The sequence below is a fragment of the Eumetopias jubatus genome, unplaced genomic scaffold (genome assembly GCF_037043125.1).
Source record: "Eumetopias jubatus isolate StellerSeaLion01/CBP00866 unplaced genomic scaffold, mEumJub1_p1.0 scaffold_3, whole genome shotgun sequence".
NCBI lineage: Eukaryota > Metazoa > Chordata > Mammalia > Carnivora > Otariidae > Eumetopias > Eumetopias jubatus.
The window spans coordinates 50833527-50854381 of NW_028274809.1; the positions used below are offsets into that span (position 1 = coordinate 50833527).

Genomic DNA, 20855 nt, shown 5'->3' on the forward strand with positions numbered 1-20855 from the left:
TTGGGGTTTATAGCAACACCAAGCAGGAAGCTGACACCTAGACAGGCTGTTTGCAGTCACCTTTCCTGCTCTGGTCCTTGGGAACTCTGCCATACTCAGACACCCTCATTCTTTTTGTGACCCCAGGGATCCTAAGACCATGCCGTCTCACCTGGGATTCTGCCTGGCTTCACCACTGAGCACTTTTCGGGCAGGGACATCCCTCACCAGAGCCAACTTCTAAAGTTCCAATTTTGCACTTTGCTGCTTACATCACCTTCCAGTAGCTGGCTTATGGAGGCTCTCTTCCCTCACAGTTTGTCTTCCAATATATCACCTTAAATTCACTTCTCCTCACCTCCTACCTTGCAAAGTGGTCACTTTTCTATTTGTAGCATTGTAGCAATTCTTTTCTCAGATCTCAGGTTGATTTCACAGGTGTTGAGAATGATTTTGATAACTATTTAACTGAATTCCAGGGACCAGACAAAATTAGTGTCCCCTACTCCTCTGCCATCTTAACTCCCCCTGCCAAGACTTTCTTGAATTTATCCTTTCATATCATTCACTCATTTGATTATTTCTTTGTCTCATTTGCTATACTAGATTATAAACTTTGGAATTCAAAATCCTGTGTTAGTTTATTTGCAGTTTCTTACAGTCAAATGTATGTGACTGATATTCAGGATCTTTATAGTGTGAAACAAAGGCAAATGAGGCTGTGTAAATTCTCACTCACTACTGAGGAAGAAACAGCATTTTCTAGGAGTAATGAAATATCTTCTATGTCTCTGCTTATTTTTCACTGCCATCTACTGGTGCCTGATTTTTTCACTAAAATCCTTTAAGGAAATTTATCATAAGGACTTCTACACACAAAAAAATTATGAAGTCATAAAAATTATTAGAGAAAGTTCCTTTTGAAGGAATAACTGCTTTCTCGGCAGGTAAAACTACCTTAAATATACAATAAAAATCACCAACTTCTAAAAAGAAAGTTTCCATTATATCTACTACAATATCCCCTAAGCATCATAAGGGCTGATAAACTTAACAGACCATCACCTACAACTTTTAAGGCATAAAATAATTTTAATTTCTAGCCAACAATTCTTATCACAGTTGAATTACTGGCAAACTAATTTTAAACAAATTTAACAACATAGTACAATACTTCTGGTTGTTAATTAGAGTATACACTTTATATGTGTGTGTTAGGTTCTGAAAACAGGAAGACATAAGAAAGCCATGGCTTATCTTCATGGAATAAAATTGTAAAATATGGAGGGGAGGAGGTGGAAGAAATTTCTTATCATTTAGATTTTTCTAAGCTTATACAAAACACATCAACAAGATAAATTCAAAATTTCCTTAATCTCTATAATAAAATAGGTATTTTTTGCATTTTGCATTTATTATAGTTCATACAGATTGAATTAACTTCCCAAGGCCTTAATAGGATTTAGACCTTTTGATATATCTTATTACTGAGTCTGTGTTCTTTTGTGACTATTTCAGAGAGAATAAATTGCTGAAGTATTTTTAAAAATCACAATATGGTTGACATGGTAATATTCTCAGGTTTTTTAGTAAACTATATGAGATGTTGCTGTTCCAAATCTGGACATTTTATTATATAAATACACATATCACTTTTATAAATCATTAAAAAATTTTCACCCCTATAACAAAATATCAAATATAGGATTTTTAAAACATAGAACTAAGGAAAGCAAGTTTGTTGGCATTTAGTTTTCCATAATGCTTATTGTTTGTATTTCTGTGGTGTTCTCTCCTCTCTCATTCGTGATTTTATTTGGGCTTTTTTTTTTTCCTTGATAAGTCTGGCTAGAGGTTTTTCAATTTTACTGATTTTTCCTCCCCATCCCCCCCTGCCCCGAAAACTATCTCCTGGTTTCATTGATCTGTTCTATTGGTTTTTTAGTTTCTATAGCATTTATTTCTGCTCTGTTCCTTATTATTTACTTCCTTCTGCTGGTTTTAGGTTTTATTTGTTGTTCTTTTTCTAACTTCTTTAGGCATTAGGGTTAGGTTGTTTGAGATTTTTCTTGCTTTTCAAGGTAGACCTATATTGCTTTAAAATTTCCTCTTAGAACTGCTTCTGCTGTCTTAAAGGTTTTGAACCATTGTTTTCTTTTTTATTTGTTTCCATGTATTTTTTATTTCTTCTTTGATTTCCTGGTTGACACATTCATTATTTTGTAGCACTTTAACCTCCATGTGTTTGTGATCTTTCCAGATTTTTTCTTGTGGTAGTGTTATGGTCAGAAAAGATGCATGGTAGGACTTTGATCTTTCAGAATTTGTTGAGGCTTGTTTTTGTGGCCCAATATGTGATCTATTCTGGAGAATGTTCCATGTGCACTTGAAAATAATGTGTATTCTGCTGTTTTAAGATAGCATTTTCAATCTGTATTAACCATAATAAATGCAATTTTTTTTTTTTTTTTTAAGGTAGGCTCCACGTCCAGCATGGAGCCCAATGCGGGGCTTGCACTCACAACCCTGAGATCAAGACCTGAGCTGAAACCAAGAGTCAGATGCTTAACCAACTAAGCCACCCAGGCACCCATAGGATAGAATGTTCTGAATATATCTGTTAGATCCATCTGGTCCAGTGTGTCATTCAAAGCCATTGTTTCCTTATTGATTTTTCTGTTTAGATGGATCTGGCAATTGATGTAAGTGGGGTGTTAAAGTCTCCTACTAGTGTATTATTATTGATTAGTTCCCTTATGTTTGTTATTAACTGATATATTTGGGTGCTCCCTTTTTGGGTGCATAAATATTTACAATTGTTATGTCTTGTTGGACTGTCCCCTTTATTATAATGTCCTTCTTTGTTCTAAAGTCTATTTTGTCTAAGATTTGCTACTCTGGCTTTCTTTTGACATCAATTTGCATGATAGGTATTTCTCCATCCCCTCAATCTGCAGGTGTCTTTAGGTCTAAAACGAGTCTCTTGTAGGCAGCATACAGATGGATCTTTTTTTCTTGTTTTAAATCCATTCTGTCACTCTGTCTTTTGATTATAGCATTTAGTCCATTTATATTCAAAGTAATTATTGATAGATATGTATTTATTGACATTTTATTACTTGTTTTGTGGTTGTTTCTGAAGAGTTTCTCTGATCCTTTCTTGTTTTTTATGGTTTGCTGGTTTTCTTTAATGTTTGGATTTCTTTCACTTTATTCTTTGCATACTTAATGTTTTTTTTTTATTATTATATGTTAATCACCATACATTACATCATTCGTTTTTGATGTAGTGTTCCATTATTCATTATTTGCGTATAACACCCAGTGCTCCATGCGGAACGTGCCCTTTATAATACCCAACACCAGGCTAACCCATCCTCCCACCCCCTCCCCTCTAGAACCCTCAGTTTGTTTCTCAGAGTCCATCGTCTCTCATGGTTCATCTCTCCCTCTGATTCCCACCCCCTTCATTCTTCCCCTCCTGCTATCTTCTTCTTCTTCTTTTTTAACATATAATGTATTATTTGATTCAGAGGTACAGATCTGTGATTCAACAGTCTTACACAATTCACAGTGCTCACCATAGCACATACCCTCCCCAATGTCCATCACCCAGCCACCCCATCCCTCCCACCCCCCCCACCAGTCCAGCAACTCTGTTTGTTTCCTGAGATTAAGAATTCCTCCTATCAGTGAGGTCATATGATACACGTCTTTCTCTGATTGACTTATTTTGCTCAGCATAACATTCTCCAGTTCCATCCACATTGCTGCAAATGGCAAGATTTCATTCCTTTTGATGGCTGAATGATATTCCATTGTATATATATACCACATCTTTATCCATTCATCTGTCGATGGACATCTTGGCTCTTTCCACAGTTTGGCTATTGTGGACATTGCTGCTATAAACATCAGGGTGCATGTACCCCTTTGGATCCCTACATTTTTATCTTTGGGGTAAATACCCAGTAGTGCAATTGCTGGATCGTATGGTAGCTCGATTATCAACTTTTTGAAGAACCTCCATACTGTTTTCCAGAGTGGCTGCACCAGCTTGCATTCCCAACAACAGTGTACGAGGGTTCCCCTTTCTCTGCAACCCCACCAACATCTGTTGTTTCCTGACTTGTTAATTTTAGCCATCCTGACTGGTGTGAGGTGATATCTCATTGAGGCTTTGACTTGGATTTCCCTGATGCCAAGCAATGTTGAGCACTTTTTCATGTGTCTGTTGGCCATTTGGATGTCTTTGGAAAAAAGTCTGTTCATGTCTTCTGCCCATTTCTTGATTGGATCATTTCTTCTTTGGATGTTAAGTTTAAGAAGTTCTTTATAGGGGCGCCTGGGTGGCTCAGTCGGTTAAGCGACTGCCTTCGGCTCAGGTCATGATCCTGGAGTCCCGGGATCGAGTCCCGCATCGGGCTCCCTGCTCAGCAGGGAGTCTGCTTCTCCCTCTGACCCTCCCCCCTCTCATGTGCTTTCTCTCCGTCTCTCATTTTCGCTCTCTCAAATAAATAAATAAATAAATAAAATCTTTAAAAAAAAAGTTCTTTATAGATTTTGGATACTAGCCCTTTATCTGATATGTCATTTGCAAATATCTTCTCCCATTCTGTCGGTTGTCTTTTGGTTTTGTGGACTGTTTCTTTTGCTGTGCAAAAGCATTTTATCTTAATGAGGTCCCAATAGTTCATTTTTGCCCTTGCTTCTCTTGCCTTTGGCGATGTTTCTAGGAAAAAGTTGCTGTGGCTGAGGTCAAAGAGGTTGCTGCCTGTGTTCTCCTTTAGGACTTTGATGGACTCCTGTCTCACGTTTAGGTCTTTCAACAATTTTGAGTCTATTTTTGTGTGTGGTGTAAGGAAATGGTCCAGTTTCATTCTTCTGCATGTGGCTGTCCAATTTTCCCAACACCATTTGTTGAAGAGACTTTTTTCCATTGGACATTCTTTCCTGCTTTGTCGAAGATTAGTTGACCATAGAGTTGAGGGTCCATTTCTGGGCTCTCTATTCTGTTCCATTGATCTATGTGTCTGTTTTTGTGCCAGTACCATACTGTCTTGATGATGACAGCTTTGTAATAGAGCTTGAAATCAGGAATTGTGATGCCACCAGCTTTGCTTTTCTTTTTCAACATTCCTCTGGCTATTCGGGGTCTTTTCTGGTTCCATACAAATTTTAGGATTATTTGTTCCATTTCTTTGAAAAAAGTGGATGGTATTTTGATGGGGGATTGCATTGAATGTGTAGATTGCTCTAGGTAGCATTGACATCTTCACAATATTTGTTCTTCCAATCCATGAGCATGGAATGTTTTTCCATTTCTTTGTGTCTTCCTCAATTTCTTTCATGACTTTTATAGTTTTCTGAATGCAGATACTTTGCCTCTTTGGTTAGATTTATTCCTAGGTATCTTATGGTTTTGTGTGCAGTTGTAAATGGGATCGACTCTTTAATTTCCCTTTCTTCTGTCTTGTTAGTGTATAGGAATGCCACTGATTTCTGTGCATTGATTTTATATCCTGCCACTTTCCTGAATTCCTGTATGAGTTCTAGCAGTTTTGGGGTGGAGTCTTTTGGGTTTTCCACATAAAGTATCAGATCATCTGCAAAGAGTGAGAGAATGAGTTTGACTTCTTCTTTGCTGATTTGGATGTCTTTCATTTTTTTTGTTGTCTGATTGCTGTGGCTAGGACTTCTAATACTATGTTGAATAGCAGTGGTGATAGTGGACATCCCTGCCATGTTCCTGACCTTAGGGGGGAAAGCTCTCAGTTTTTCCACATTGAGAATGATATTCACTGTGGGTTTTTCATAGATGGCTTTTATGATATTGAGCTATGTACCCTCTATCCCTATGCTCTGAAGAGTTTTGATCAAGAAAGGATGTTGTACTTTGTCAAATGCTTTTTCTGCATCCATATGAGAGGATCATATGGTTCTTGTTCTTTCTTTTATTAATGTATTGTATCACATTGATTGATTTGCAGATGCTGAACCAACCTTGCAGCCAGGGACAAATCCCACTTGGTCATGGTGAATAATCCTTTTAATGTACTGTTGGATCCTATTGGCTAGTATTTTGGTGAGAATTTTTGCATCCATGTTCATCAAGGATATTGGTCTGTAATTCTTTTTGATGGGGTCTTTGTCTGGTTTGGGGATCAAGGTAATGGTGGTCTCATAAAACGAGTTTGGAAGTTATCCTTCCATTTCTATTTTTTGGACCAGTTTCAGAAGAATAGGTATTAATTCTTCTTTAAATGTTGGTAGAATTTCCCTGGGAAGCCATCTGGCCCTGGACCTTGTTTGTTGGGAGATTTTTGATGACTGCTTCAATTTCCTTAGTGATTATAGGTCTGTTCAGGTTTTCTATTTCTTCCTAGTTCAGTTTTGGTAGTTTATACATCTCTAGGAATGCCTCCATTTCTTCCAGATTATCTAATTTGCTGGCATAGAGTTGCTCATAATGTGTTCTTATAGTTGTTTGTATTTCTTTGGTGTTGGTTGTGACCTCTCCTCTTTCATTCATGATTTTGCTTATTTGGGTCATTTGTCTTTTTGGTAAGTCTGGCCAGGGGTTTATCAATCTTGTTAATTCTTTCAAAGAACCAGCTCCAGGTTTCACTGATCCGTTCAACTGTTGTTTTGGTTTCTATTTCATTGATTTCTGCTCTGACCTTTATTATTTCTCTTCTCACTTTCAATCTGGGGGTGTCTTTGGGTCTAAAATGAGTCTCTTGCAGACAGCATATCGATGGGTCTTGTTTTCTAATCCAATCTGATAGCCTGTGTCTTTTGATTGGGGCATTTAGCCCATTTACATTCAGGGTAACTATTGAAAGATATGAATTTTGTGCTGTTGTATTACCTGTAAGGTGACTGTTACTCTATGTTGTCTGTGTTCCTTTCTGGTCTATGTTGCTTTTAGGCTCTCTCTTTGCTTAGAGGACCCCTTTCAGTATTTCTTGTAGGGCTGGTTTTGTGTTTGCAAATTCCTTTAGTTTTTGTTTGTCCTGGAAGCTTTTTATCTCTCCTATTTTCAATGACAGCCTAGCTGGATATAGTATTCTTGGCTGCATATTTTTCTCATTTAGTGCTCTGAATATATATCATGCCAGTCCTTTCTGGCCTGCCAGGTCTCTGTGGATAGGTCTGTTGCCAATCTAATGTTTCTACCATTGTAGGTTACAGATCTCTTCTCCCGAGCTGCTTTCAGGATTTTCTCTTTGTTTCTGAGACTCGTAAGTTTTACTATTAGATGTCGGGGTGTTGACCTATTTTTATTGATTTTGAGAGGGGTTCTCTGTGCCTCCTGGATTTTGATGCCTGTTTCCTTCCCCAAGTTAGGGAAGTTCTCTGCTATAATTTGCTCCAATATACCTTCTGCCCCTCTCTTTTTCTTCCTCTTCTGGGATCCCAATTATTCTAATGTTATTTCGTCTTATGGTATCACTTATCTCTCGAATTCTGCCCTCGTGATCCAGTAGTTGTTTATCTCTCTTTTTCTCAGCTTCTTTATTTTCCATCATTTGGTCTTCTATATCACTAATTCTCTCTTCTGCCTCATTTATCCTAGCAGTTAGAGCCTCCATTTTTAATTGCATCTCATTAATAGTCTTTTTGATTTCGACGTGGTTAGATTTTAGTTCTTTTATTTCTCCAGAAAGGGTTTCTCTAATAATTTCCATACTTTTTTCAAGCCCAGCTAGTATGTTTAAAATCATCATTCTGAACTCTAGTTCCAAGATCGTACTAATGTCCATATCGATTAGGTCCCTGGCAGTTGGTACTGCCTCTTGTTCTTTTTGTTGAGGTGATTTCTTCCGTCTTGTCATTTTGTCCAGAGGAGAATATATGAATGAGAGAACAAAATGCTAACACCCCCAGAAAATATACACTAAACAAATCAGAAAAGACCTGAAACTGGGGGGAAAGAAAGGGAAAGAAAGAAAGAAAAAAAAAAAAAGAAGAAAAGAAAAAGAAGATAAAAAAACAAAGCAAAAAAACCAGAATATAATCAAATATGATCAGGATGGTGCATAGATCAGTGGCACACACTAGATTTTGCGCATATTTTGGTCTGTTAAAGTGTCTCCCAAAATTTTAAGGAACGAAAAACATGTATGTACAGAAATAAGGGTTAATACAATGAAGGGATGGAATATGGCTGTAAAGATGAAAATTATAAAAGATTTTATAAAAGGAATTGATAAGTTGGCTGAAAGAAGAAACAAGAGGATTGAAAAAAAGAAGGGAGAGAATGTGATCAGGCAGGAGACTAGAAAAAGCCATACACTAGAGATTCAGGGTATATTTTGATGTGTTAGAAGAAACTGTATCTCAAAATTTTAAAGAGAGAACTTATACACACACACACACACACACACACACACACACACACACACACACCCCAAAAATAAGGGTAGCTACTATGAAGGGATAGACTATGACTCTAAAAATAAAAAAAAAAGATTTTTTAAAAAAGGGATTAAGATGTTGGTTGAAAAAGGGAAAAAGAAAAATTAAAAAAAAAAAGTTAAAAAAAATTAACTTTGAAAGACTAAAGAATCATGGTAAAGAAGCCATGAATTCTATGTGCAGTATTCCTCTCTCGCTGGAGTTCTGCCGTTGTCATTGAGCAGTAAACTTGGTCTTGCCTGGCTGTTCTTGCTGATCTTCTGGGGGAGGGGCCTGTTGCCGTGGTTCCCAAATGTCTTTGCCCGAGGTGGAATTGCCCCGCCCTTGCCGGGTCCGGGTTAAGTAATCTGTTTGGGTTTGCTCTCGGGAGCTTTTGTTCCCTGCAAGCTTTCTGTACAGCTTTGGAGGACGAGAGTGAAAATGGTGGCCTCCCAATCTCCGTCCTGGAGGAGCCGAGAACTCGGGGCCCTGCTCCTCAGTGCGCCCCCAAAGAAAAGCAGTCACTCCCATCTCCCTGGTCTCTGGCCGCACTCCGTACTCACCCAGCCTGTGAACGAGCGTTTCTATCTCTGGCACCCGACTCGGTGTGGAGTCTCCAAACCCAGCAGATCCCTGCGGCCGCTCCTCCTGGGGGAGGAAGGGGAGTCTTCCCAGATCTGCCACTTGTTGGGTCCCTGCTGGAAGAGCAGTGGCCTGTGCCGCGGATCACAGTTTATGGCAACCGTGAGCTGAGAGCCCGCGCCTCGGCTCCATCTCTGCAGCCGGCTTCCCTGCTCTGATCCCTGGGAGCTCTGTGCACTCAGGCACCCCCAGTCTTTCTGTGACCCCGAGGGTCCTGAGACCACACTGTCCCAGCGAGGGTTCCACCGCCCCGCTTAGCCACTGGAGCACCATCCCTCAGCAGAGCAGACTTCTAAAAGTTCCGATTTTGTGCTGAGCTGCTCTAACACTTGCCAGAAGCGGCCAACGGAGGCCTCCTCCTCTGCCGTCTATCCTCCCAAATATTGCCTTGGATTCACTTCTCCGCACGCCCTACCTTCCAGAAAGTGGTCACTTTTGTGTTCAGAGTTGTTGCTATTCTTTTCTTCGATCTCCTGTTGAGTTTGTAGGTGTTCAGAATAGTTTGATCCCTATCCAGCTGAATTCCTGGGACCAGATGAAATCCAGGTCTCCTACTCCTCTGCCCTCTTGCTCTGCCCATCTACTTAATGGTTTTTGATATATAGTTACCAAAGGTTTATATAAAACCTCTTCTGCATAGAGCAGTCTGTATTAAGTTGATGGTTGTTTAAATTGGAACCCATTCTTTACTCTTCTCCTCCCCACGGTTTAGGTATATGGTGTATTTTACATCCTTTTGAGTTCCTTGACTGATTTTTTACAGAAATATTTTTACTCTTTTGTGTTTCCTACCTTCATGCTGTGATTTTTGGTCTGCTCTTTCCACTCAAAGAGTTCCCTTTAATATTCCAGGACTGGTTTAGTGGCCACAAACTCCTTTTTGTTTGGGAATCTCTTAACAATAGCCTTGCTGGAATAAGTATTCTTGGCTGCAGGTTTTCCTCAATCAGCACTTTGAATATACCATGCCACTCCCTTCTGGCTTGCAAAGTTTCTGCTGAAAAATCTGGTGATAGCCTTATGGGGTTTCCTTTGTATGTAACGGTGTCCCTTTGTCTTGCTGACTTCAGTATTTTTATCACTATATTTTGCCATTTTAATTACAATATGTCTTGGTGTGGCTCTACTTTTGTTTATTTTGTTGGGGGTTCTCTGTGCCTCTTGGATCTGGATATCTATTTCCTTCCACAGATTAGGTAAGTTTTCAGCTATTATTTCTTCAAATAAATTATCTGCCCCCTTTTCTCTCCTTCTGGAATTCCTACAACCCTACATTTGATGGAGTCAGAGTTCCCTCTGTATATTCTTGTTTTGCATAATTTTCCTCTCTGGTTCAGCTTAATTACTTTCCATTACTTTGTCTTCTAGGTCATTAATTCATTCTTCTGCTTCTTCCAGCCTGTTCTTTCCACTAAACATATGTCTCATTTTGTTTATTGAGCCCTTTATCTCTGTTCTATTATTCCTTATCTCTTGTGTGTTAATGGTCTCACTCATGTTCTCCACTCTTTTACCAAATCTGGATATTATCTTTATGATCATTGCTTTAAATTTTCCATCAGGTACATTACTTGTATCTGTTTCATTTAGATCTCCAGGCTGTTCTTTCATTTGGGAAAAATTCCTGTGTGTTCTCATTTTGTCTAAGTCTCTGTGCCTGTTTATCTGTGTAATGTAAGTCAGCCATGTCTCCTGTTCTTGAGGATAATGTCTTTATGAAGAATAGGTCCTGTAGTGTCATGCAGTGTAGAGTCCTTTGTTCTCCAGGTTCTGCTTTTGGGATTATCTCCAGGGTATGCTCTATGTGCTTTGCTGTTGTTCCCTGGCCACTTTATCCTTCAGGTCAGTCATCTGCAGAGGCTCTCTTTGCCTGTCACAGGTGGTGTTTGGTCCTTGGCCTGAATGTCGTGCATTTTAACTAGGTGTGCTCGTCTGTTCATGAAACGAGACCTGTCACCACCAACCACTCAATCCAAGGCCTCAGAAAACTTCTGGGTCAGGAATTGTAGTGTTCGGAGGGGTTTGGGCCATTCTTCTGGGTAGTTCCTTTGCTGCTTCTGGCAAGTGTTAGAGCAGCTGAGCACAAAATTGGAACTTTTAGAAATCTGCTCACAACCCGAGCTGAAGGTAGATGCTTAACTGAGCCACCCAGGCGCCCCAACTCTCTTTAACTTTTGTGCATCTACTATAAGTTTTGCTGTGTGGTTACCATGAGTCTTACATAGAACATCTTTAAATCTATCAGTCGATTTATGCTAACAATTTAACTTTACTCTCCTATAAAACCTTCACCGCTTTACTCTCCTTTTGTGTATCTGATATGACATTTAAATCTTTAGTATAGATTTATAAATGATGGACCCACCAGCATCACATTTAAGTATATATTTACTTTGGCCAGTGAGATTGATACTTTCATATTTTTGTATTTACTAATTAATGCCCTTTCATTTCAGCTTGAAGAAGTCCCTTTAAAATCCCTTGTTAAGTCTTGTCTAGTGGTGATAAATTCCTTTAGCTTTTGCTAATCTTTTTAATTCTGAAGGACAATTTTGCTGCATATTCTTGGCTGGCAGTTGTGAGTTCCCTCGTTGTGGCATTGTGCTGGGGGATGGGGTGTATGAGGAGATCGTGTCATAGCTTCTGCCCACTCTAATGTGGGTTTTTCTCTCATTAACCTGATGGCTAGGAGTCACTTGGCTAGTGTCTGGATTTCTTTTAGAAAGAATTGTTTTGTACACAGCTGTGGATTCAGTGTGTCCATGGGAGGAGCTAAGTTCAGGAGCCTCTTTTCTCACCATCTTCTACTGGAACCAATTCCTTTTTTTTAATTTGAGGATGTAAAATATTAAAATGTTTAGAATAGCAGTTATTTAATAAAGAGTTCTCTATCAGTAATTAGTATGGAACACTTTTTTGTGCACCTTAGCACAGATCTTTTTGAATAGGTTTTGACCTGCATCTTTTTTAACAGGACAGCAGGTACTAAGGAATGCATTCAAGTGACCAGTGTAACCAACTGATCAAGATATCATATTGGTTAGTCTGGCATTAGCCTGCAGCCATAATTTGGGTTAGTCACCTCTCACAAAATAGATCCAACTGCTAACAAGGGGATTGGGTGACAGTATAAGAATCTAAGCGCAAATTTAGTATTAAATATAAAAAAGACTCAAGTGGTGAGTCACTAAATTTGGCTGTACAGCCAGTAATACATTTCTACTTAGCCTGGTGGCTAACCTAAATTGTCATTACTCTTACTGACAATAAGCTATTCATCAGAGGAATTTAGGTGTATTTAAAAGTTTTAGTTTATGTGTAAAGTAGCATACTACTAGAAAGATTATTCTCTTCTCATCCTCAGGATCAATTATACGAATCATTTCAGGAAATTTAAAATACATTTTGTTAACTTTGTACTAATAGTCACAGTGGACTGAATATGTCTAATTTAAGACATTTATCTGAGTTTGGTAGACCTATGGCCTAATTATACAAAAAAATCTGTCTTAAAGGGCTGAAAAATATTGCCTCATTAAAGCTTTTCATATTCTAAGTATCTTTGTAAATGTGTCCCATAGGCAACAACACAGCAATTCTGATAACTGTACTTAAGAAAATTCCTGCTTTGAATACTGTTAGAAAACAAAGCACAAATTTAAAGAAAACTTTTACAATATAAAAATAATTTCATTATCCTTTATCTTAATCATATACCTTAAGTAAAAAAGATATAAAAAATCTTAAATAAAATTTGGGAAAATGGAATAGGGTAAGCATCATTAATATCAAAAACACAAACTCCAAATTGTTTTATATAGCCACATATTTAAATATCTAATTTTCAAATACAGTTGCCTGATAGAATACTCTCTGGTCTGCTAGAAATGGTGCTCTGTTCCCCAAGGGCAGTTGCACACAAAAATGGTGTTGCTGAGAGAAATGGCACGTTTTATCTGGCACTCTTCAGAGGTGCTCTACTGCACTTACATGGCTGTTAAACCCTTTAATTCTGCCCGCTGCTCTTGAGATACTCAATGACACTGTCATTTTTGCAGAAAATAGCCTCCGGCTGGGTACTGCAGGATAAATATATTATTTAATAGAACTCCCACTAGCCCTGGCTTTAGAGCCAATTCCACAGGCACATACTTAGACCAAGTTACGGGATATATAATGTTTACTCTTTTTTTTTTACTGCCTTAAGTGTTTCTCAATAGGTTTGGAATTGTATTTCTAGGTAGTAGTACAGGCAGGTACCTATAAACATATTTATGGGTTCAGTGTCAGAACTGTGAATTACAGACACTTGGGAGACAGGAACCATTCCTTGGATTCCTTCTACATATGCTTCAGTGTCCAGCACAGTGGTATTTGCATAATTGGTACATTAATTCAATAAACAGTTACCAAGACTTCTTTAGATCTTCCATCTTGGAATTATTGTGGAAAGCCAATTTTGAGATTTCTAGGCCGTGAAAATTTAACACATGAAAGGCACTTGCCATTACTAATCGTATTTCAAAAAGGTGGTATTAAAGTTAGAAATGGCAATTGGTCTGTAACCGCCCACATAAGTGAACTGGAATCCAAGGGTAGTAGGACTGAAAGGATTCAACTGAAGCAAAATGGGAGAATATGAATTAAGGTTAGACTTGAAAATAAAATTTGTCTTTGTAGATACTGCAGTGATAAAATGAGTAAATATTGGGAAGGACATAAAGTTACATTAAAAAAATAAAACTTCCAGTATAATAAAGCATAATCCTAGTAAGTTTTTGGGAAAACTTTTCTTTTTAATTTGCTGACCTCTTTTGATCAATTGGAGTTTTTAACCATTCCATACACTCTGAACTGTAACTAAACAACTGCACGTTGACATGTTTAGATGCAAGGAAAATTTTGGATTCTTTTAGTCTGAACAACTTAGAAATGAAAAGATCCCATCCTTAGATTTATATACTTGATTTTCTTATAAAAAGTTCAGTTATGCCAGTATTTGTCTGAAAATGGAATTCAACAGCAAACTAATGGAATAACTGCAGTGTCATTATGAGCTATAGTGAAACAAAACTGCAAAGTTACTTTTCCTATTTGAATAATGAAGAAATCAGACTAGTGAAAAACCACAGCTATGGGGGGTGGGGGGTGGGGGGTGGGGGGGAAGGGAGAAGGCAAATGTAAATAAAGGATCTGTATCAAAACAAAGTCCAGAAGGCAAAACCATAAATATTAGAACAGTACTTCAAAAGTCAATTACGATCACAGGGTAAAACTTTAAAAAAAGCAATTCAGAAAATAAATGAACACATATGTTTAAAATACAGAACTCTAAATACTTGATATATTTGGGATACTCTACAGTGCCCAGTTAATAGCTACAAATATTGTTTTCCTCAGGTATTTCTAGATGCTGTAGAAATCTACTGGGTTTATTTATTGTTACAAAAATTTTTCTCAATTGTGAAAAATTAAAATCAGTTCAACCTTTAGAAAGAAAATGAAAAATCGCTTCACTATAATACAGCATGAAGATAGGGTATGTTTGCCACAACTTGAGTGTGTTTTTTAAATGAAACAGAATCCATTTCATCCAATATTTCGAACAGGTGACTAAAACCAAGTTATTTCTTTTCAGGCCAGCCACAAAACTTTAAGGAATAGAGTCCAGTTTTGTACAACTTAGACATGTACCTAATAGAGCAGGATCATGTTTGAGCCAGCCAGTCTTAACAAGATCATTTCCAGGGGTCAGTAATCTATGGCCCAGGAATTGAATGTGGCTTGTGGCCTGTTTGTGTATGGCCCTGAGCTAAGAATGGTTTCTGCATTTTTTAAAGGGTTGTAAACAAAACAAAAACAGAATATGTGACAACTGTTTATGGTCTACAAAGCCTAAAATCTTTACGATCTGGCCTTTTACAGAAAAAGCTTGCAGACCCTTCATTTATACCAGTGTTGTACAGAATTCAGACAGTGCAATTACAAGTCCAAGATAATGTTCATTTACTCCCACCAAGAACGTAGTAACATCCTAAAAAGATGTCTTCTGATGTCATTTGTTAGAATTCCTTTTCTCCATCTTCAACCATCATTAAAGTTCATCCTACAATAATGTAAAAGTGATTGAAAAAGTATGAATTTTTATTAAAATGTTGATTACAGTATTTTACCTTTTAAAAAGTAATTAATGGATCACCATTAATATGAAATATACCTTGCCTAACTGTAACAATGGAAAGGAAAAGGCTATCTTTTAGTTCTTACCTGTCCATGCAGATACTACTAATTACATTTAGTCACATTGGTATGTTTTTTACCTTAATTTCAATTATGATATTCTGGTTTATGACTAATAACATTTTCTACCTCAAATGTTTAACTTGAGGTAAGAGACACACTTTAAAACCTCTTGAGGAAGCTAACATAGTCAAAACATCAGAAAAAATATTTTTGTAAACCCAAGAAAATAGAGATTTATAACTCTCACTACAGGATGTAAGGATTCTATATTGGAGTCTACAGTTCTAATATGGTTCTATAAAGCCAGACAGCTCTAGCGCTTTCCAGAAACTGTGTTCTTTTTTGCCCTTCTTTCGTTATAGGGAAAGAATCCAAAAAACCTCATATGTGGTTTTATTAAATTCCACTCAGAAAGCACTCCAGTACTCTTTGGTCTGTTGGTAAGTCCTAGAATGACAATGATTTAAAAAAGGGGGAAAAAAACAGTTCTTTCACAGAATAGCAAAGGGGTTGCACTGCCTCTTGAGAAATAAAAATTCAAGGAGGGGCAAGGATGAATATGGTTCCAATATATCCTGACTCTACCAGAAGAGAATTTGCTATACAAAATATTTTATGAGGCTCCAGTATATTTGTTCCCAACAAGTCAATGCTTTATTTATACTTGAACAAAATTTAAATAATTTATGGCCATAGTTTACAATTTTGAGCTAAATGGTTTTACTTGTCCAAATATCTAAGCTTATCAGTGTATACAGGCTATACTCGGATTGTCCTATTTTCCAAATTAAGAAACTTCAACTTTGCTATTCTTTGGAGCTTCCATTGTACCTGTTTATTGACAGATATAATGTACGGTAAGAATAGATAATATAAATATAAATCTAGAGCCAAAGTCAGCTCTAGATTTAGTCCTTACCTTATCTCTCTTTCCATGATTTTGGAGATTTTTCAATTTTTCATATATTAAGGTAGCAATCTCTTTTGCATCTCTGGCATCTATTTGCTCTCCCCAAATACTTCTCTAAAATTAAAAACAATCCTCTTATAATCTTTAGGTATCTAATCAAAACATGACATTTCTATATAAGAAATTTGATTATTCCTTAAAAGTTCTAAATGTTTGAAACTCAAATTTTTTCAAGGAAATAGCAAAAGCAGTGAACTCATAATTTACTTAAATACAATATTGTTATGGGACATGTAAAACAATTCCTTGGAAAAAATGTATTGCTAACTCCAGTTGCCTTAAAATAACTAAATTGTAAAGAAAAGGACCCAAGTTGTTCTAATCTAATACAAATCACAGGCACAGTTGAAATCTTGATCAACAACAACACTGGAAAGTAACGTATGTCTCCTGGTTCTCATCTGCTCACAGCAGGAAGGTGGTTGAAAAGCAGGGAAGGGGGCAGGTCAATATATCAGGCTTGTTTATCTTGGATCGCGAGTCATTTATTTCCTTCTTCCTGGTGGGAACTCCACACTATATGTTAGGATCTTGTTTTTGTGTGTTACTGCCCACCTGATTTGTACTTGTACTGCTGTTTACCACAATCATTGTTCTGCTTTGGTTTTCAAATCTGGCCTGGTCTTCTACCCCTGTCTCTTGGTTTGGGCAGGGATATTTGGAGTCCTAATGTCTTCTGGGCTTCTCTAAACACATGGTAACATCATCTTTTCAAACAGCTCCTTTTATGGCCTGATTAATTCTGTGACTGCTCATTATACTGATACTTACCTAACATCATTCTGAGTGAAGACCCCTATCTATGTCACCCATTTCTCAGCTGTTCTAAGAATCAAAGTAGAGTCAATGATTCCAAAGGAATGAAGATTCAGGTACTGGTATATAAGCTCCTTTTATGAGTTCTGCTTACCCCAGGCTGTTCTTAAGACAGAATTAACCTCTTTGACAAATCAAAATCCTTCACTGAAAAATCTAGATGACAATACTAGACTTCTGAAATTCATCATCCAATTTCATTATTTAACTCCAAAATATAATTTCTAATAAATAACGAGATCTTAAGCTGATGTTCTTTCTCAAAAAGTATAAAAATATTTGAAATGACTTATTTCAAATGTTTACCAGAAAACATGAATACATGGCAAATCCTTATTTAATTAGTTCTATTGTCAACAATGTCATGCTTTTACTCAGGAAGATAGCAGAAGTCATGAGTACTTTCAGTTAGCAATTATATTGGTTGAAAGATACACGCATTTATATAAATGACCATAGGGGTTATCACCTGAATTTTAAAACCCATCAGTAGATGTCTAGTTTTCTTTTGGGGGGGGAAAAACACAGTGGCCTAGAGAAGGGAGTTATAACCAAACCAAGGAACACTTTCATTTTGTAGTCTAAATTACTAATAAATATTTCTCAAGATAAATGTTCTGGTACTGGTCTATTTCAAAACTATTACGATAGTATTTTAATTTTTTTTCTTTCCTGGAAAAAATTAAAAAGGTAATATAAGTTATTTTTCTAAAAGTAGGAAATACAGAACTTCATAGAAAATAATTACCTTAAATTCTCCACTCACAGAAAACTACTAATATTCTGGTATGTCTCCTTCAGTAGTTTCTGTAATTCAGGAGTATAAAAATTTTAAGGCAGTGGATCATATAAACTCTGAGAGAGAAAAACCCTTTAAAATCACTTGATGCATATTATTGAAGTTTTTACATACAGAAATAAAATAAAAAATGACAAAGGGAGAAAAAGCTAATAAAAACATTCAGACTAATAACCTTTTCAACTTGGTCTGCTAAAGGAAAGTCACACATAGGAAGGCCTTGTACGTACCTTTGCTCTTTCGTAGGGAAAAAATTTAACAGTTGGGTAGGCTCTGATACCAGCTTTCTGGCATGTTTGAGCATAAGCCTGACAGTCTACTTTTCCAGCTTTCACTTTTCCTTTAATCATCTGAAAAGAAAGAAATATGGTTTGCCATTCTCTGTGGCATAAACTATTTTGGCAACCACAAAGCAACATGATACAAATATTTTCAAATCTTTATAATTTTAAAGACTTAAGCTTTCATCTTTTCCATCCTAATAAGATCGCTTCCAACTTTTTACTGGCTCTTTATAACACCTATTTACGCAGAACCACCTCTCCAAGAGCAAATAAACTCTTCATCTTATCAAAAAAAACTCCTTCTTGGTACCCACACCTTGTCTCTCACACCACAAACACCTCAGATTCTGTCCTCACCCACCTTCTTCCTTTCTCTGGCTCACAGGCTGAGGTAGCAACCATTCTTCTTCGTTTTGTGGAAGGCTGACAACTACACCTATAGCCTCCAGTCCCTCTCTATCAGACCCCGGACTTGCTCTTCAGGGTATGATCTTTTTGATATTGAGTAACTTTCTGCTATATTCAAGATATGGCTGCATTACAAAATAAGCTAAATACAAAGGGAGTAAAAACATTTTGTTAGAATTACTAGAGAAGAAGGAAGCATAAGAGAAGAAGATCTAGTAAGTGGAAAATGAATAACCTTTTACTTGAAGGACAATCCAGTAATTAAAATAATCTTTTATGACTCCAGGGAGCTCTGAAATCCCTTTGCTAAAGAAATCTCGATGGCTTGGGATTTTAGCTTTTGTTTTAGGCTGGTGAAACTGGAGCTTTCTCATTCTAATGAGTGTTTTATAGCCCATGGCAAAGCTCCTTGAAGCAAGGGAAGCTAACAATCTGGATTAGCTAATGAGCAGGATGATGGTGACAGAAACAACAAAAACTCAGATTGCATTCAGTTTATGCATTCAGTTAAGTTTTATAAGCATTTACTGAGTTGGACAAGACCTGTAAAACTTGCCCTCAAGAAGTTCAGTCTTATGAAGGAGACAGGTAACTAAATAAATATTTAACATCCATCGTATAAGTACACCAATGGAGTACAAGATATCAAAGTGAACTGAATGAGAAGGACAGTGAACACAGAAGTGCCAACTGAAGCTGGGTTTTGTAGGATAAGGAGAAAAAGATCCAGATGCCCAAGGTAAGGAAACGGCATTTTAGAGAGAGGGAACAGCACATACTTGTTCAACAAACCTGGAGTACTTTGTCGTGCCTGAATGGTAAGGTGTGGGGTGGGGACAGAGAGAAAGCTGAAGAGGTATGAAGGGTCCCATCCCAGACCTGCAACCAAGGATGCAAGTCCAGAAACTTGTTCACAGGAAGCCTGAGAAAGGAGTATTTCAGAAAGATGATCAGGGCAGAACTGAAGAAGGCAGACTGGCAACATGAGACTAGTTCAAAGGCACACATGTCTAGATGAGATGATGAGGGCTTGAACAGAGAGGCTAGCAGAGCAGATGGAGAGGAGATGACAGACTGGAAAGGCATGTAGGAGACAGAACTGATAGGATTGCCGCTTGCCAGGCCATCAGATGAGTAAAGGAAAGAAAAAAGGAACAAGCAGAAGAAGTGAGGTGTCTGGCTGTTCTGGTTAGGTAGATGAGTCCTCAATCAAGACAGAGATTTCAGCTAACAGCATTAATAAAGAAGGAAGAAATGTGCAAGGACTATAGTCATAGAAATGAAATGGAGTTTTAAAAAATTCACAGAAAACTTTTAAGAGAATTATATTTAAAATATAATTATATCTAATCATTTTATCTAATTTTGAAATAACTTATTTTTTTAAAGATTTTATTTCTTTCTTTGACACAGAGAGAGAGTACAAGCAGGGGGGGTGGCAGGCAGAGGGAGAGGGAGAAACAGGTTTCCCATTGAGCAGAGAACCGGACATGGGGCTCAATCCTAGGACCCAGGAATCATGACCTGAGCCAAAGGCAGATGCTCAATTGACTGAGCCACCCAGGTGCCCTAAATAACTGTTATTTTATCTAATTATTAAAACATGCATATGACTACAACTTATCTAAGTAGACAGACAAGACTTACCCTAGCCAAGAGCTCAAACTCTGGAGCAAAATTTTGGCAAGGTCCACACCAAGGAGCATAGAAATCAACCACCCAATGATTCTTCCCTTGTACAACTTTTTCATTGAAAGTCTGAGGTGTTAGATCTATGGATGCTTGAGGTAAAAATCTGTGGCAAGGAATCAAAATTATTTTTCATTATATGAAACCAAAGCAAACATCTAAAATATAATATTGAAGTTTCTAGGTTAAAAATGACTGAATTCAGAGTTATCTTGGTAAATTGTAATTCTTTACTAAGTAATTTAAAATGCTATAGTCTGTAACTACAGACATAAGAGGAAGGTAAATAGCACTGAATCTATTTTATACAATGATGCATATTTTGATTACTCACCCTAGACCCCAAATTCTCAGGGAATAAGCATCTCTATTCCAACCATTGTAACTACTGAAATAAGAAAAAAATAAGTAAGTTTTAAGTACTATTTTCTATTATTGGATATGTTCAGAAAACCATCTCTCTACAGCAATTGAAAGTTTAACTTATTGACTACATACCATTTCCCTTCTCAGATACACCTAGCTATAAATGCTGCTTATATGGCTTCCCAAATATATTTTTCTCTAGTCTCGATGTTTTTTTTGTGTGTGCTCAAGACAGCCCTGAATGTCTAGCTGCCCGCTG

General features: G+C 37.3%; 1 protein-coding gene across 2 annotated transcripts in view; it reads right to left on the minus strand.

Annotated features, from left to right (window-relative positions):
* Positions 1-12706: 12706 nt before the first annotated feature.
* Positions 12707-20855, minus strand: part of DNAJC10 (DnaJ heat shock protein family (Hsp40) member C10) — a 53710-nt gene continuing 45561 nt past the window's right edge. For both annotated transcript variants that reach the window (XM_088021622.1, XM_028124685.2), the window contains exons 19-23: positions 20565-20618; positions 20189-20336; positions 18080-18199; positions 16184-16288; positions 12707-15127 (exon numbers count right to left, since the gene is read on the minus strand). In XM_088021622.1, coding sequence (XP_087877748.1) covers positions 15116-15127; positions 16184-16288; positions 18080-18199; positions 20189-20336; positions 20565-20618 — 439 coding nt within the window. In that variant the 3' untranslated portion in view covers positions 12707-15115. The remainder of the gene's footprint in view (positions 15128-16183; positions 16289-18079; positions 18200-20188; positions 20337-20564; positions 20619-20855) is intronic.